Source organism: Notolepis coatsorum, assembly GCF_963971535.1.
Source record: "Notolepis coatsorum genome assembly, chromosome: 8".
NCBI classification, from domain to species: Eukaryota; Metazoa; Chordata; class Actinopteri; order Aulopiformes; family Paralepididae; genus Notolepis; species Notolepis coatsorum.
This window is the reverse complement of record NC_140172.1, coordinates 131,843,437-131,860,755: the sequence shown is the minus strand read 5'-3', so window position 1 is coordinate 131,860,755 and position 17,319 is coordinate 131,843,437. Positions and strand designations below refer to the sequence as shown.

At 48.8% G+C, this 17,319-nt stretch overlaps 1 protein-coding gene across 1 annotated transcript in view; it reads left to right on the top strand.

Annotated features, from left to right (window-relative positions):
* Nucleotides 1-6,080: 6,080 nt before the first annotated feature.
* LOC311233575 (uncharacterized protein) overlaps nucleotides 6,081-17,319 on the top strand; it is a gene marked incomplete at both ends in the record, with an annotated part of 16,183 nt that continues 4,944 nt past the window's right edge. Inside the window, 2 exons of the mRNA XM_084320542.1 lie at nucleotides 6,081-6,108; nucleotides 17,155-17,319. The exon at nucleotides 17,155-17,319 is cut by the window's right edge and continues 162 nt beyond it. Coding sequence (XP_084176668.1) covers nucleotides 6,081-6,108; nucleotides 17,155-17,319 — 193 coding nt within the window. The remainder of the gene's footprint in view (nucleotides 6,109-17,154) is intronic.

Here is a 17,319-nt window from a genome sequence, read left to right as displayed (position 1 = left end):
ACACATTCACACTCCTCTCACTCACACACAGCGATCAGAGTAAGACACACACACATACACAAATTACACAGTACACACCTCTCACTCACACAGCGATCAGAGTAAGACACACACACAAATTACACAGTACACACACTCCTCTCACTCACACAGCGATCAGAGTAAGACACACACACATACACACACACACGGACTCCTCTCACACACAGCAAACAAAAGTTATTTAAAGTACACTTCCACTTTAATTTTTATTATTTAATTTATTTATTCTTCAAATACATTTTCATTTAAAGTGGCTTAAAGATCCAAATTCAAATGTTTCATGAGTCATTATTTTAATTTGCTATGGGATCATCATGTTATGATGTTGTTGTTTGGTCCTGACAAGAGTCTCAAAGTCTGGGGTGATGGTAGACAAGCAACTCTGAGGTCATGCTCAATGTCCAATCTGTTCCTCTGCTCTGTCTTCAGCTGGACCAGAGCTGAGAAGCCACTTTCACAAAGATAGGCAATTAAAAAAAAAAAAAAAAAAAATTGTTGTTTTTGGATGGTGGATGGTTTTCGATTAGTCGACTAATCGAAAAAATAATCGGCAGATTAGTCGACTACCAAATTAGTCATTAGTTGCAGCCCTACTGTGAACCACTTTGAACTGCAACTTCTGTATGAAAAGTGCTATAGAAATAAAGTTATTATTATTATATTACTCCCGTGGGGCTGACGGCTCCCGGCTGTCACTGTCTGGACACATCATGCTCAACCTTCCCCGGACAGAAGAGCCACATCATGATGTGATGATGACGAGGCATGTTGTTTTTCATCCCACTGAGACGCTCTGCCCTTGTGTGAGAGACACCCACTGCAGAGGAGACTGACCAATCAGCTCTCTGCTGCACAGCCCCTCCCCTACCTGAGAGAGAGTATGGTGAGGCGGCAGAGCAGGGAGTGTAGCCCCTCCCCCCCTGATGTAGCCCCTCCCCCTCCTGACAGAGCAAGAAGCCTTCGGGAACAAAGTGTGTTTTAAGAGTGTAGCCCCTCCCCCCCTGATGTAGCCCCTCCCCCCCTTATGTAGCCCCTCCCCCTCTGACAGAGCAGGGAGCCTTCAGGAACACAGTGTGTTTTTAAGAGTGTAGCCCCTCCCCCCCTGATGTAGCCCCTCCCCTCCTGACAGAGCAGAGGACCACAGCATGATGCTGCTCAACACATAAAACAGGCGGCCCGAGAGCAGCAGCTACAGACCGGGAGAGGAAGCTACAGACAGGAAGCTACAGACAGGAAGCTACAGACAGGAAGCTACAGACAGGAAGCTACAGACCAGAAGCTACAGACCAGAAGCTACAGACCAGAAGCTACAGACCAGAAGCTACAGACAGGAAGGTAAACAAGATTGTTATAATGTTACCTTGTTCATACAATGTGATCGTAAAACAGTGGAGGGACAGTGAAGACAGCTGTGATGGAGGTGGTCAGTGGATACAAACATGGAAGACAGCTGTGATGGAGGTGGTCAGTGGATACAGACATGGAAGACAGCTGTGATGGAGGTGGTCAGTGGATACAAACATGAAGACAGCTGTGATGGAGGTGGTCAGTGGATACAGACATGGAAGACAGCTGTGATGGAGGTGGTCAGTGGATACAGACATGGAAGACAGCTGTGATGGAGGTGGTCAGTGGATACAAACATGGAAGACAGCTGTGATGGAGGTGGTCAGTGGATACAGACATGGAAGACAGCTGTGATGGAGGTGGTCAGTGGATACAAACATGAAGACAGCTGTGATGGAGGTGGTCAGTGGATACAGACATGGAAGACAGCTGTGATGGAGGTGGTCAGTGGATACAGACATGGAAGACAGCTGTGATGGAGGTGGTCAGTGGATACAGACATGGAAGACAGCTGTGATGGAGGTGGTCAGTGGATACAGACATGAAGACAGCTGTGATGGAGGTGGTCAGTGGATACAAACATGAAGACAGCTGTGATGGAGGTGGTCAGTGGATACAGACATGATGGAAGACAGCTGTGATGGAGGTGGTCAGTGGATACAGACATGATGGAAGACAGCTGTGATGGAGGTGGTCAGTGGATACAGACATGATGGAAGACAGCTGTGATGGAGGTGGTCAGTGGATACAGACATGATGGAAGACAGCTGTGATGGAGGTGGTCAGTGAATACAGACATGAAGACAGCTGTGATGGAGGTGGTCAGTGGATACAGACATGAAGACAGCTGTGATGGAGGTGGTCAGTGAATACAGACATGAAGACAGCTGTGATGGAGGTGGTCAGTGGATACAGACATGATGGAAGACAGCTGTGATGGAGGTGGTCAGTGGATACAGACATGAAGACAGCTGTGATGGAGGTGGTCAGTGAATACAGACATGGAAGACAGCTGTGATGGAGGTGGTCAGTGGATACAGACATGATGGAAGACAGCTGTGATGGAGGTGGTCAGTGGATACAGACATGGAAGACAGCTGTGATGGAGGTGGTCAGTGGATACAGACATGAAGACAGCTGTGATGGAGGTGGTCAGTGGATACAGACATGGAAGACAGCTGTGATGGAGGTGGTCAGTGGATACAGACATGAAGACAGCTGTGATGGAGGTGGTCAGTGGATACAGACATAAAGACAGCTGTGATGGAGGTGGTCAGTGGATACAGACATGGAAGACAGCTGTGATGGAGGTGATCAGTGGATACAGACATGGAAGACAGCTGTGATGGAGGTGGTCAGTGGATACAGACATGATGGAAGACAGCTGTGATGGAGGTGGTCAGTGGAGGGACAGTGAGGTGTTTACTTTATTAGTGAGGTGATACTTCTATACAAGCAAAGCTTGATGATGTATCATAACCAGTCTGTGTTTGAAAGCATATTGAGAGAAGAAACGTCTCTCTTTCACCTCCTCCTCGACCCCCGTTATCATCTGTGCAGGAACTAAACGTAATCAGCCTCCAAACATCAACTTATACATGAAACCATGAACTCTGACCTCAGTGTCCTCCAGGTTTACGTCCTTTGTTGTTGTTCATTTGTGCAGGTGGGTCAGTTCAGCAGCATGTGGGTCAGTTCAGCAGCATGTGGGTCAGTTCAGCAGCATGTGGGTCAGTTCAGCAGCAGGTGGGTCAGTTCAGCAGCGTGTGGGTCAGTTCAGCAGCAGGTGGGTCAGTTCAGCAGCATGTGGGTCAGTTCAGGAGCAGGTGGGTCAGTTCAGGAGCAGGTGGGTCAGTTCAGGAGCAGGTGGGTCAGTTCAGCAGCAGGTGGGTCAGTTCAGCAGCAGGTGGGTCAGTTCAGCAGCAGGTGGGTCAGTTCAGCAGCATGTGGGTCAGTTCAGCAGCAGGTGGGTCAGTTCAGCAGCAGGTGGGTCAGTTCAGCAGCAGGTGGGTCAGTTCAGCAGCATGTGGGTCAGTTCAGGAGCAGGTGGGTCAGTTCAGGAGCAGGTGGGTCAGTTCAGGAGCAGGTGGGTCAGTTCAGCAGCATGTGGGTCAGTTCAGCAGCATGTGGGTCAGTTCAGGAGCAGGTGGGTCAGTTCAGCAGCAGGTGGGTCAGTTCAGCAGCATGTGGGTCAGTTCAGCAGCATGTGGGTCAGTTCAGGAGCAGGTGGGTCAGTTCAGGAGCAGGTCAGTTCAGGAGCAGGTGGGTCAGTTCAGGAGCAGGTGGGTCAGTTCAGCAGCATGTGGGTCAGTTCAGGAGCATGTGGGTCAGTTCAGCAGCAGGTGGGTCAGTTCAGCAGCAGGTGGGTCAGTTCAGCAGCAGGTGGGTCAGTTCAGGAGCAGGTGGGTCCGTTCAGCAGCAGGTGGGTCAGTTCAGCAGCAGGTGGGTCAGTTCAGGAGCAGGTGGGTCAGTTCAGCAGCAGGTGGGTTAGTTCAGCAGCAGGTGGGTCAGTTCAGCAGCATGTGGGTCAGTTCAGCAGCAGGTGGGTCAGTTCAGCAGCAGGTGGGTCAGTTCAGCAGCAGGTGGGTCAGTTCAGGAGCATGTGGGTCAGTTCAGCAGCATGTGGGTCAGTTCAGCAGCATGTGGGTCAGTTCAGCAGCATGTGGGTCAGTTCAGGAGCAGGTCAGTTCAGGAATGTGACCAGTTCACACTGGAATCTGATATTTAGCCACATTTAAAAAACAATGTGAACAGCCAAACTAAAGAAATGCAACAAACTTAAGCATTAAAACGAACCTATGCAACATATGTATGATAATAAAAACCCTTGTAAAAGGTTTCATCAAGTACTTCTGGGAGGAGATTATGTGTTTGGTTGTGTGAGTGTCTGTCAGACAGACAGACAGACAGACAGACAGACAGACAGACAGACAGAGACAGACAGACAGAGACAGACAGACAGACAGACAGACAGACAGACAGACAGACAGACAGACAGACAGAGACAGACAGACAGACAGACAGACAGACAGACAGACAGACAGACAGACAGACAGACAGACAGACAGACAGACAGACAGACAGACAGTCCGTCCATCCGTCTGTCTAACCAGAGCTAATCTCACAATTGCAATGCCACAGTAGATGAAACTGGCCACATAGGCACTATGGCCACATATTTTCCCCAAAAAGTATTTTATTTTAATCTATTTCCATCATTGTCCATTCAGGAAAGGTTACACCTTTTGAACACAAGAGGGCGATACTGGAAGTTCACTACTCAGAGCCTAAGGGAATCAGCTCTCTGGTAAATCTCGATAGTTTTACTGTAGTGGAATATTATAGAAATGTCTGGTGAATCTCTATAGTTTTACTGTAGTGGAATATTATAGAAATGTCTGGTGAATCTCTATAGTTTTACTGTAGTGGAATATTATAGAAATGTCTGGTGAATCTATAGTATTACTGTAGGTTTGTTGCTACACATGGTTGGTGGACATGGTAAAGAGCTTTGTATCTATTGGATGACATCCTCGTGCCAAGTGACTGGCAGAAGGATGGACCAACCAGCACAGCACAAATATCTGACATTAACACATTGACCGCCAGCAGCAGTGGGCGCTGATCTCCCTTCAGCGCCAGGTCTTTATTCAATGGATATAGTTTTAGACTGCGACATTTGCGAGTGCTTAAAATATATCTTATATTATAGCTATGGGTCTAATACACCCGTCGATTGTCAGTTAGTTGCTTCCAGTCAACATGCACAAAACAGATTGTTTTTTCATCTGTACATTTCCGTTTTATACCGTTTTGAATACGAGTATGGTTTGGGTTATTCTGAGTAATTCCAGGAAAAGACGAGAAAAAGGCATTTTAGTGTAATCCAGTCATCACGTTGTAATTTTTCGGCTGATTATCTAATCATCCTGAAATCAACGCTAGATTATCATTATTATATCTCCTCCTAGTGCATACATGAAATGGCCCTCATAGTGCGGCGCTCCCCCGCCACCTCCTCCCACTCAACGGTAAACAGCCACACACACACAGATAGCTTTGATCGCGGTAGAAAGAAATATCAGATCAATGCAAGATTTTATATATAGAGTCCTTACCTGGTATCTGATGTAATGCAAAAAAAAGAATCCAATTATCTGATCGCCATTCCAGTTATCCACAGCGATCATGTCCCCGACATTACCGAGCGTTACACATGAACGGGCGGGCGGGGTTACTGTTCCATGCCATCGTTGTAAAGGCCTGCCTCGTCTGAGTATTTAAACCCTGCCCGCATGGCTCAGATCGTCCCAGAAAAGAAACTACACCATTTCTAATGGAGTGCAATACCAACTGGAAGGCGTAGGCGGCGGTATTTGCCCTTTTGCGTGCTCAGACCCATTCCCAATGATAACATCAGGCTGGATGGATGAAAAATGAATGGATATAGCAAATAAAAGAAATAGCGATCCCAAAAATGAGTTAACTCGTTTTTTGGCAATATTTGCATGGCGGGCAATAACGAGTTAACTCGTTCTTGGCAATTAATGTGTTAAGATAACAGCTGTTTGTTCTTCCTCCTCAACCTCCTTCCAACTCACCCCTCTCTCTCTCTCTCTCTCTCTCTCTCTCTCTCTCTCTCTCTCTCTCTCTCTCTCTCTCTCTCAGAGTTGGATGACTGCAGCTCCATGATGTCTCTGCTGATCTTTGTCCTTGGAGGTAAAACCAGGACACGTCGTCTCGTGATGTAATGCAGCTTTTAAAGGAACATGCCACCTTTTGGGGAAATTAGCTTATTTGCTATCTACCCTGGAGACAAGCAGATACATACCCTTTTCTTCTCTGTGCATGCATTAGGCATAGGGAACAGCCGCACTGTTAGCCTAGCTTAGTGTCATTCACTGGAAGTAGGTGTGCCAGTGTAGCCTAGTTCCCAACAGTCATGAAATACACTCCAAATACAACACCAAAACGTCCCTGTAAACATGTTGTGACCTGTGTATTTACCATGTAGACATTTTTGTTTTCTAAGCAGATATATACTCTGAACAATTTTTTGCCGAACCACTGTTGTTTTTTGAAAAACTGCGCTTTTGAGGTGATGAAATCTCTGCGCCCAGGCAGCAGTGGTTCGGCAAAAAATAGTTCAGAGTATATATCTGCTTAGAAAACAAAAATGTCTAATAATTTTGTTTTATTTCTCCATGTGTCACAACATGTTTACAGGAAAGTTTTGGAGTTGTATTTTGGAGTGTATTTCGTGACTGTTGGGAACTAGGCTACTTGGGGGCACCTACTTCCAGTGAATGACGCTAAGCTAGGCTAACGGTGCGGCTGTTCCCTAAGCCTAATGCATGCACAGAGAAGAAAAGGGTATGTATCTGCTTGTCTAACTCCAGGGTAGATGGCTAATAAGCTAATTTCCCAAAAAGTTGGCGTGTTCCTTTAAGCTGCAGTAATCATTATCTGACTGCAATTTTCACATTTTCAAATTCGTATGACCACCTGCCATTAGATGGTCTCATTGAGTCATGGTGTCCTACTCAAACAACCCTGCTATAGACCACCGCAACACTTCCGGGATTCTGAAATCAGGGAGGAGATAGCGGGGGAGCATATGAATGAATGTGGATGAGAGCCTCTGATGTAAGTGGTTGCAGCTACGGCTGTGGGGGTGCTAGAGACATGATCGAATAGACTTTTATGCGACTGAATCTCCTGAACACGGCGCGACCTAATCGATCAGAACTAAATCGGCCGAGATCAAGTCCCTTTTTCAGCACCTACTCCCCATACGCATGCGCAGATTGTCAAAGGAGTCTGAACGGCGCGAGACTACGCGGGAATGAATGTGGAATGTTCCATCAGAGCGGGGGAGCTTGTGGTGGTAGTGTTTGATTGATTGATTGATTGATTGATTGATTGAAAAGTTTATTAACAGATTGCAGAATGGGTACAGTACAGTACAGCTCAATACATACAATTGTTAAGAGGATGCAGACCTGAGAAAGACTTTCGTCTTGTTTCCATCAGGGTCCCCCATTTTCAATTCATCATATGACACACATGACATACAGATAGACAGTACTGCTACATCTATACATTTATGACATACCAGATTTTCAAATACAGTACTGTTTGTGATACTAAAAAAATCCAGAAGAAGAGTATATACATTTGACATAGACATGTGCATTGGGGGAGGTTGGGTAGGTGGGGTGGGGCTGTACATTGGAGGTGAGGGGGGGGGGGGGGGGGGGGTTGGGTCGGGGGGGGGGGGGGGACTGTACATTGGAATACTGACATACATTTGACATGGAAACTGTACATTGGAGGAGGTTGGGTAGGTGGGGTGGGGTTGGGTGGGGCTGTACATTGGAATACTGACAAAGCCATGCTTGGTCTTTATTGTACAACTGGGTTAGGACATTTGTAGGGGCCAGTTTTGAATTGCAGTCTCCCGTAGGTGTTCTTTGAGAGTGTTTTTGAAGGTGGGTAGTGATTTACATTCCTTTACAGCTTTGGGTAGGGCGTTCCACATTGTTGTGGCATAATTGCGAAACGTGTTTAGTCCCTTGTTTGAGCCGAATCTGGGTTTAACATGATTTGTGGAGCTCCCTCTGGTGTTGTGATCGTGGTATTCACTGACCTTTGGGAAGTATTTTGACATGTACATGGGTACCTTGGTCGTGTAGTGTATCTTGTAGACCAGGCCCATTGCAAGTTGCTGTACTCTGTTGTCTACTCTAAGCCATCCTAGGTTGGCAAAGTGTGCAGGGGTGAGGTGGGTTCTAGGAGTCAGGTCAAGCAGTAGTCTGACTAGTTTGTTTTGAGATGTTTGTAATTTGGTTTTTAGTGCCTTTGAGGTGCTTTGGTACCATGAGGTGCAAGCATAGTCGTAGTACCCTTGAATGAGTGCTCCTGCCAGAGTCTTCAGGGTATTCTTGTTTACCAGGGAGGAGATCCGGTACAAGAATCGAGTTCGTTGATTGACTTTTTTTATTACATTGGATGCCATTTTGTCACAGGAAAGATTAGCCTCTAGGATGGAACCCAGGTAGGTAATTTCATCTTTCCTTGTGACAATATTGTCACCCAAGTCCAGTGGCTATAGACCACTGCACTTAAATATAAACATTAGTCTACCTGGAGACTCAATGAGGTAATTTGTCGCCATAAGACGCGTCTGGCCATTTAGTGGGATAATTTTTTCATTATCCTGTTCGGCTGAAAGGACACTGGCCACCGAAGCTCCCCCTCTGATGGATTCATTTGCGCGTCGCCTTGCGCCGTTCAGACTCCGTTGACAATCTGCGCATGCGTATGGGGAGTAGGTGCTGAAAAGGGGACTTGATCTCGGCTGATTTAGTTCTGATCGATTAGGAATGGGTTGCGCCGTGTTCAGGAGATTCAGGCGCATAAAAGTCTATTGCATCATGTCTCTAGCACCCCCACAGCCGTAGCCGCAACCACTTACATCAGAGGCTCTCATCCACATTCATTCATTTGCTCCCCCCCGCTATCTCCTCCCCGATTTTAATGTAACACGGAAGTGCAGTGGTCTATCAGAAGGTCTCATTGAGTCATGGTGTCCTACTCAAACAACCCTGCTATTAGAAGGTCTTGTTAAGTCATGGTGTCCTACTCAAACAACCCTGCTATCAGAAGGTCTCACTGAGTCATGGTGTCCAGACTCAAACAACCCTATCCTGACATTTTAGGGCAGATGTCTTGTCATATAAACTAAGGTAGATTAAAAAGCAATAATCCCATAACATGTCATTCTGTTACCAGCCCTACTCCTATATAACCTGTGATATCTCCTAGATAACCTATATAACCTATATAAATATATATATATATATAAAACCTATATAACTATATATAACCTATATAGCTATATAATCTGTGATATCTCCTATATAACTAATATAACCTATATAGCTATGTAATCTGTGATATCTCCTATATAACCTATAACTATATATAACCTATATACTATATATAACCTATATAACTATATATAACCTATATAACTATATAACCTGTGATATATCCTAGATAACCTATATAACTATATATAACCTATAAAGCTATATAACCTATATAACTACACCTCCTATATAACCTATATAACTACATGTCCTATATAACCTATATAACTACATGTGTGAGGTTTCTGTCCTTGCCTTCTCACTCGTTCTGTTCCTTTAACCACCCTCGCTTTGTTTTCATTCATTTTTTCTGTCAAGTATTTCAATTCCCTCGTTCACACGTTTCTCCCCGCTGACGTCATCTGAGACGTCGCTGATTGGTTCCCTCACTTCCCCACGCTTTTCAATCACATTCCCCAGCTGTCACTGCCTTTCAATCAATCGATCCCTCATTATTTATACCCCGTTTTCCCCACCCTAAGTTGTTGGTTCGTCTTGATTTGTCGCTGGATGTTTTTCCCCGTTGCTTCTGTTTCACTGTGCTATTCTCCAGGAATTCCTAGAAGCCTTCGCTTGGATACCTGCTCCGTGGCGCGCGCTCGCCTCCACTTGTTCCTGTTCCTTTACGCAGCTCGTCTGGGTGAGTTTTTCTAGATTGACTGTCTTGACCTATTTCCGATTTTCGTGTGTAAACCTTTACACTGAAGTCTACCACCTTTTTGTCAGACAGTCACTCACCCAGCCATTATCGTTTTTGCTCTTTCCTTTTTGGAATAATATCTCGGGGATCTTCCACCTCCCACTGTGTATTGACACGAAGATATTATTTCACATTTGGACTGTGTTTGGATTTTTGCTCACTGTGTATTTACACGAAGATATTGTTTCACATTTGGACTGTGTTGGATTTTGCTCACTGTGTATTTACACGAAGATAGTATTTCACAATTGGACGGTGTTTGGATTTTTGCTCACTGTGTGTTTACATGAAGATATTCACTTGGGCTGTTTTTGGAATATTGCTCATCACTGTGTTGTTTAACACGAAGAATATAACACCCTGTCCTCCAGCTCGTTTCAAGTCTGCTCTGTCACTGACCCGTTCTCTCTCTCCCTCTCTCGGTCTTGCACAACATCTGAGAGGTCCGCCGTGAGAGTCTGCAGAGCGGTACAGAGGTCTGCTCCTGCTTCCCAAGACTACCCTTCCGGGAGAAGCTGCAGAGCAGCAGAACTTTGCCCCTTGTTCATTGTACCTGTTTCTTGTTGACCTGCTTTCCCTGTTTCACTTATCCTAGTCACCAAATAAACAAGCCCTTGTATTTGGCAACTCTGAATCCAACTCTCTTGTGTCGTTGCGTTTGGGGTCGGTGTCAAACCATAACATTACGAACCAACCATGACGACCCCAGCCGACACAGAGGGGGTCAGAACCGCACTTGCATTTCAAGTCGAGTTGACCAGGGATCACGGTCTCCAACTAGAGCGGGCTGCGGCTGCGGTGCAGAACCTCAGGGACCAGGTCCTGCCTATGCAGGGTTCAATGGCCGCTATGGCGGGACAACAGTCCGAGATTCTCGCCCAGCTTAACTCGCTGGGCGACGCCGTTAATACTTTTCATCTCTCACACCCTCCAGGAACATTCCCCGCAGCCCCAGCAGATCTCGCACCTCGGGAACCCCTTCTCTCCGTCCCACGGCTGTTTGACGGTAATCCCGAGGAGTGTGCCACATTCATCATGCAATGTGAGTTGGTTTTCCGTCATCAGCCAAGCCGTTTTTCAGCTCATGGGTCCCGAGTGGCTTATATAACCAACCTACTTTCAGGCCATGCTGCCCAGTGGGTCACATCCTCCTGGGCAATGGAAGCAGATTTTTTGTTCTCCTACCCAGACTTCGTGGCGGAGCTCCGCAGAGTGTTCCACCATCCAGCCCGAGGTCTGGACCCTGGAGCCCGGTTGGGGACCTTCCGGCAAGGGAGCAGCAGGGTGACGGACTATGTCATGGAGTTTCGACTGGCGGCGGTGGAGAGCGGATGGAACGAACCTGCTCTTCGCCTAACCTTCATAAGGGGGCTCAGTGACGCAGTCCGGGACCAGCTCGCTACCAGGGAGGTGCCCGACTCCCTCGAGGAGCTGTTTAGCCTTGTCATCCGTATTGACGGACGCCTCCTGGAGAGAAGGCGCGAGAGGGCCCGACTGTCACCTCCTGAAGCACCCCGGACTCCTGGACGCCCCGTCCCCAACACTACTGTGGGTAACAGGCTTCCCCGTCCGGTGCGCGAGGAGGAACCCATGCAGCTGGGACGCTCTCATCTGAGCCAGGCGGAGCGTCAGGCAAGGCTCAGGTCCGGTCTCTGCCTCTACTGCGGAGGTGCGGGACACCGTATCGCCGACTGCCCTACCCGGCCAAAAGATCGGGCTCACCAAGACCCCGGGAGATCCTGGTGAGCCGTTTTTCCCCATTCCCAGCGCCGCGCACCACCTGACCATCTGTTGAGCGTCACCCTGGCCTGGGGGGACCAACGTGCCACGGTGGAGGCCCTCATCGACTCTGGTGCAGACGAGAACTTCCTCGACTTCGAGTTTGCCACCCAAGCCAACATACCTCTTGAGGCCCTTGTGAGGCCCTTGGAGATCTTTTCGTTGGACCAACACCGCCTGGCCGACATCTCTCAACGGACCGGCCCAGTCTTGCTGACCATTGCTGGGAACCACGTAGAGAGGATCCAGTTCCTCATTACCCAATCCCCCCTTGTCCCGGTGGTCCTGGGTAGGCCCTGGCTCGCGCTGCACGAGCCCCACATCGCCTGGGCCTCCGGTACCATCAGGGGCTGGAGCTCCTCCTGTCACGCCCGCTGTCTACAGGCGGCGTCTTGTCCCCCGCCCCGGAGACCGGCTGGTGAGTTGCCCCCGGATCCCTCGTCCGTTCCTCCCGAGTACCACGACCTCATGGAGGTATTCAGTAAGACCAGGGCTCAGTCCCTTCCACCTCACCGCCCCTATGACTGCGCCATCAACCTCCGCCAAGGGGCTCCCCTTCCCGGCAGCCGCCTCTACAGTCTGACTGCCCCGGAGAAGAAGGCGATGGATCTCTACATCTCTGAGTCATTGGAAGCAGGACTCATTCGGCCTTCCTCCTCCCCGGTGGCGGCCGGGTTCTTCTTTGTTGGAAAGAAGGATGGGGACCTGCGACCCTGCATCGACTATCGTCAGCTCAACGAGATCACCATCAAGAACAAATACCCCCTACCTCTCATGAGCTCCACCTTCGAGCCACTGACCCAGGCCTCGTTCTTCACCAAGCTGGATCTCCGAAGTGCCTATCATCTTGTCCGTATCCGTGAGGGCGATGAATGGAAGACCGCCTTCAAGACCCCCAGGGGCCACTATGAGTACCTTGTGATGCCGTTCGGTCTCACCAACGCCCCGGCGGTATTCCAGGCACTCATGAACGATGTCCTCCGTGACATGCTGGAGGTGTTCGTGGTGGTGTACCTGGACGACATTCTTATCTTTTCCAGGACCCTCGAGGAACACATCCTGCATGTCCGCCGGGTGCTGGAGCGCCTCCTCCACAATCGGCTCTTCGTCAAGGCGGAGAAGTGCCGTTTCCACTCCAACTCCGTTGACTACCTGGGCTTCATCGTGGAGAAGGGCTTGACCCGAGCGGATCCTCGCAAGATCCAGGCTGTGGAGGATTGGCCGGAACCCACCACTCGGAAGGAGCTACAGAGTTTCCTCGGGTTCGCAAACTTCTACCGAAGGTTCATCCGGAACTACAGCCAAGTGGCGGAGCCTCTTACCAAGCTGACCTCCCCCGCTCTGCCGTTCGACTGGTCCCCAGCGGCATGCGCTGCGTTCCGCTCCCTCAAGAGAAGGTTCACTTCCGCTCCTATCCTGCTCCACCCTGACCCCAAGAGACAGTTCATCGTGGAGGTGGACGCCTCGGATTCTGGCCTGGGCGCTGTCCTATCCCAGCGTTCTCCTTCCGACCAGAAGGTACATCCTTGCGCCTTCTACTCGCGTCGCTTCCTCCCCGCCGAGAGGAACTACGACACCGGCAATCGGGAGCTACTGGCGGTCGTGGCGGCTCTGGAGGAGTGGCGTCATTGGCTAGAGGGTGCCGAGGAGCCTTTTACCATCTGGACGGACCACAAGAACCTAACGTTCATCCGCGCTTCCAGGCGCCTCAACGGTCGGCAGGCGAGATGGGCCAGTTTCCTCAGTCGGTTCGACTTCTCGCTGACCTTCCGCCCCGGTTCCCGCAACACGAAGGCCGACTCCCTGTCCCGGATGCACTCCAAGGGGGCTCCACCCTCTGAGGACCCATCTCCCATCATCCCGGAGGCCCGAGTGGTTGGAGCCATCACCTTGGGCATCGAGGGTGTGGTGAGGCGTGCCCTACGCTTCCAACGTGCTCCAAGCAACGTCCCTAGGAGCCGTCTCTTCGTCCCTGACTCTGTCCGGTCCCAGGTACTGCTGTGGGGCCATACCAGCCGGTTCGCCTGCCACCCAGGCGTCCATCGCACGTTCTCCTTCCTGGCTCGTCGTTTCTGGTGGCCCACCATGCGAAACGACGTCAAGGAGTTCGTATTGGCCTGCGCGGTCTGTGCCCGCAGCAAGGCCTCTCACCAGGCACCCTCCGGGCTCTTGCAGCCACTTCCCGTTCCAAGCCGTCCGTGGTCACATGTGGCGCTCGACTTCGTCACTGGACTACCCTCCTCCCAGGGGAACACCTGCCTTCTGACCGTGGTGGATCGATTCAGCAAGGGGGTCCACCTCGTGGCCCTCTCCAAGCTTCCCTCAGCAGCCGAGACGGCGGACCTCCTGACGCACCACGTGTTCCGCCTTCACGGTTTCCCCCAGGACATCGTCTCTGACCGGGGGCCCCAGTTCACCTCCCAGGTTTGGCGGGCTTTCTGCAAGGGATTGGGGGCAACGGTCAGTCTCTCCTCCGGCTACCATCCCCAGACAAACGGGCAGACGGAGAGGATGAACCAGAGCGTGGAGTCTGCTCTTCGGTGTGTGGCAGCCGAGAGGCCGGCATCCTGGAGTCGTTTCCTTCCCTGGGTTGAATACTCGATCAACTCAATGGTCAGTTCCGCCACCGGCCTCTCCCCCTTTGAGGCCTCCCTAGGCTACCAGCCCCCTCTTTTTCCCGCACTGGAGACGGAAGTGGCAGTTCCCTCCGTGCAGGTCCACCTCGACCGCTGCCGTCGCGTTTGGGAGATCACCAGGACCGCGCTGCTCCGGACATCTGAGCGCGCCTGTCGTGGTGCCGACCGGCGCCGGGTTCCCGCGCCGACTTACCGCCCTGGGCAGAGGGTGTGGCTCTCCGCGAAGGACCTCCCGCTACGGTCCTCGGCCAAGAAGCTCAACCCTCGCTTCGTCGGTCCTTTCGAGGTCCTGAAGGTACTCAGTCCGGCGGCCCTGCGCCTGAAGCTTCCTGCATCCATGCACATCCACCCCGTGTTCCATGTCTCCCGGGTTAAGCCCGTCTCCCTCAGTCCCCTTATGCCTCCGGCTCCTGATCCACCGCCTCCTGTGCTAGTGGATGGTCACCCCCAGTGGCAGGTCCGCCGGTTGATGGGCGTTCGTCGGCGGGGCCGGGGATTCCAATACCTGGTGGACTGGGAGGGTTACGGCCCTGAGGAGCGTAGCTGGGTCTCCCGGCAGCTCATCGTGGATCCCGGCTTGATCACCGACTTCCATCGGGCCCATCCTGACGAGCCGGGTCGGCCTGGTCGCCGGGCGGCTCCCGTTGAGGGGGGGGTACTGTGAGGTTTCTGTCCTTGCCTTCTCACTCGTTCTGTTCCTTTAACCACCCTCGCTTTGTTTTCATTCATTTTTTCTGTCAAGTATTTCAATTCCCTCGTTCACACGTTTCTCCCCGCTGACGTCATCTGAGACGTCGCTGATTGGTTCCCTCACTTCCCCACGCTTTTCAATCACATTCCCCAGCTGTCACTGCCTTTCAATCAATCGATCCCTCATTATTTATACCCCGTTTTCCCCACCCTAAGTTGTTGGTTCGTCTTGATTTGTCGCTGGATGTTTTTCCCCGTTGCTTCTGTTTCACTGTGCTATTCTCCAGGAATTCCTAGAAGCCTTCGCTTGGATACCTGCTCCGTGGCGCGCGCTCGCCTCCACTTGTTCCTGTTCCTTTACGCAGCTCGTCTGGGTGAGTTTTTCTAGATTGACTGTCTTGACCTATTTCCGATTTTCGTGTGTAAACCTTTACACTGAAGTCTACCACCTTTTTGTCAGACAGTCACTCACCCAGCCATTATCGTTTTTGCTCTTTCCTTTTTGGAATAATATCTCGGGGATCTTCCACCTCCCACTGTGTATTGACACGAAGATATTATTTCACATTTGGACTGTGTTTGGATTTTTGCTCACTGTGTATTTACACGAAGATATTGTTTCACATTTGGACTGTGTTGGATTTTGCTCACTGTGTATTTACACGAAGATAGTATTTCACAATTGGACGGTGTTTGGATTTTTGCTCACTGTGTGTTTACATGAAGATATTCACTTGGGCTGTTTTTGGAATATTGCTCATCACTGTGTTGTTTAACACGAAGAATATAACACCCTGTCCTCCAGCTCGTTTCAAGTCTGCTCTGTCACTGACCCGTTCTCTCTCTCCCTCTCTCGGTCTTGCACAACATCTGAGAGGTCCGCCGTGAGAGTCTGCAGAGCGGTACAGAGGTCTGCTCCTGCTTCCCAAGACTACCCTTCCGGGAGAAGCTGCAGAGCAGCAGAACTTTGCCCCTTGTTCATTGTACCTGTTTCTTGTTGACCTGCTTTCCCTGTTTCACTTATCCTAGTCACCAAATAAACAAGCCCTTGTATTTGGCAACTCTGAATCCAACTCTCTTGTGTCGTTGCGTTTGGGGTCGGTGTCAAACCATAACAACATGTCCTATATAACCTAAATAACTATATAACCTATGTAACTACATGTCATATATAACCTATATAACTATATAACTACATGTCCTATATTTTAAATAACTATATTTAACCTATATAACTACATGTCCTATATAACCTAAATAACTATATAACCTATGTAACTACATGTCATATATAACTATATAACCTATATAACTACATGTCCTATATTTTAAATAACTATATTTAACCTATATAACTACATGTCCTATATAACCTAAATAACTATATTTAACCTATATAACTACATGTCCTATATAACCTATATAACTACATGTCCTATATAACTATATAACCTATATAACTACATGTCCTATATAACCTATATAACTACATGTCCTATATAACCTAAATAACTATATTTAACCTATATAACTACATGTCCTATATAACCTATATAACTATATAACCTATATAACTACATGTCCTATATAACCTATATAACTATATAACCTATATAACTACATGTCCTATATAACCTAAATAACTATATTTAACCTATATAACTACATGTCCTATATAACTATATAACCTATATAACTACATGTCCTATATAACCTAAATAACTATTTAACCTATATAACTACATGTCCTATATAACCTAAATAACTATATTTAACCTATATAACTACACCTCCTATATAACCTAAATAACTATTTAACCTATATAACTACACCTCCTATATAATCTATATAACTATTTAACCTATATAACTACACCTCCTAAATAACTATATTTAACCTATATAACTACATGTCCTATATAACCTAAATAACTACACCTCCTATATAATCTATATAACCTATATAACTGCATGTCCTATATAACCTAAATAACTGCATGTCCTATAACCCGTGGTCTCTCCTCAGTGCTGCTGGCGCCCGGTCAGTGTGAGCTGATATCGGTGTGTATTGAAGACGACGAGGACCTCCGGGTGGACTGTCTCATCGAGCCCAAGCCCAGTCAGATCAACAGCTACGAGTTCTCCTGGACCTCTGGACCCAAGGAGTCTCTGATCAACACCAACGTGTCGG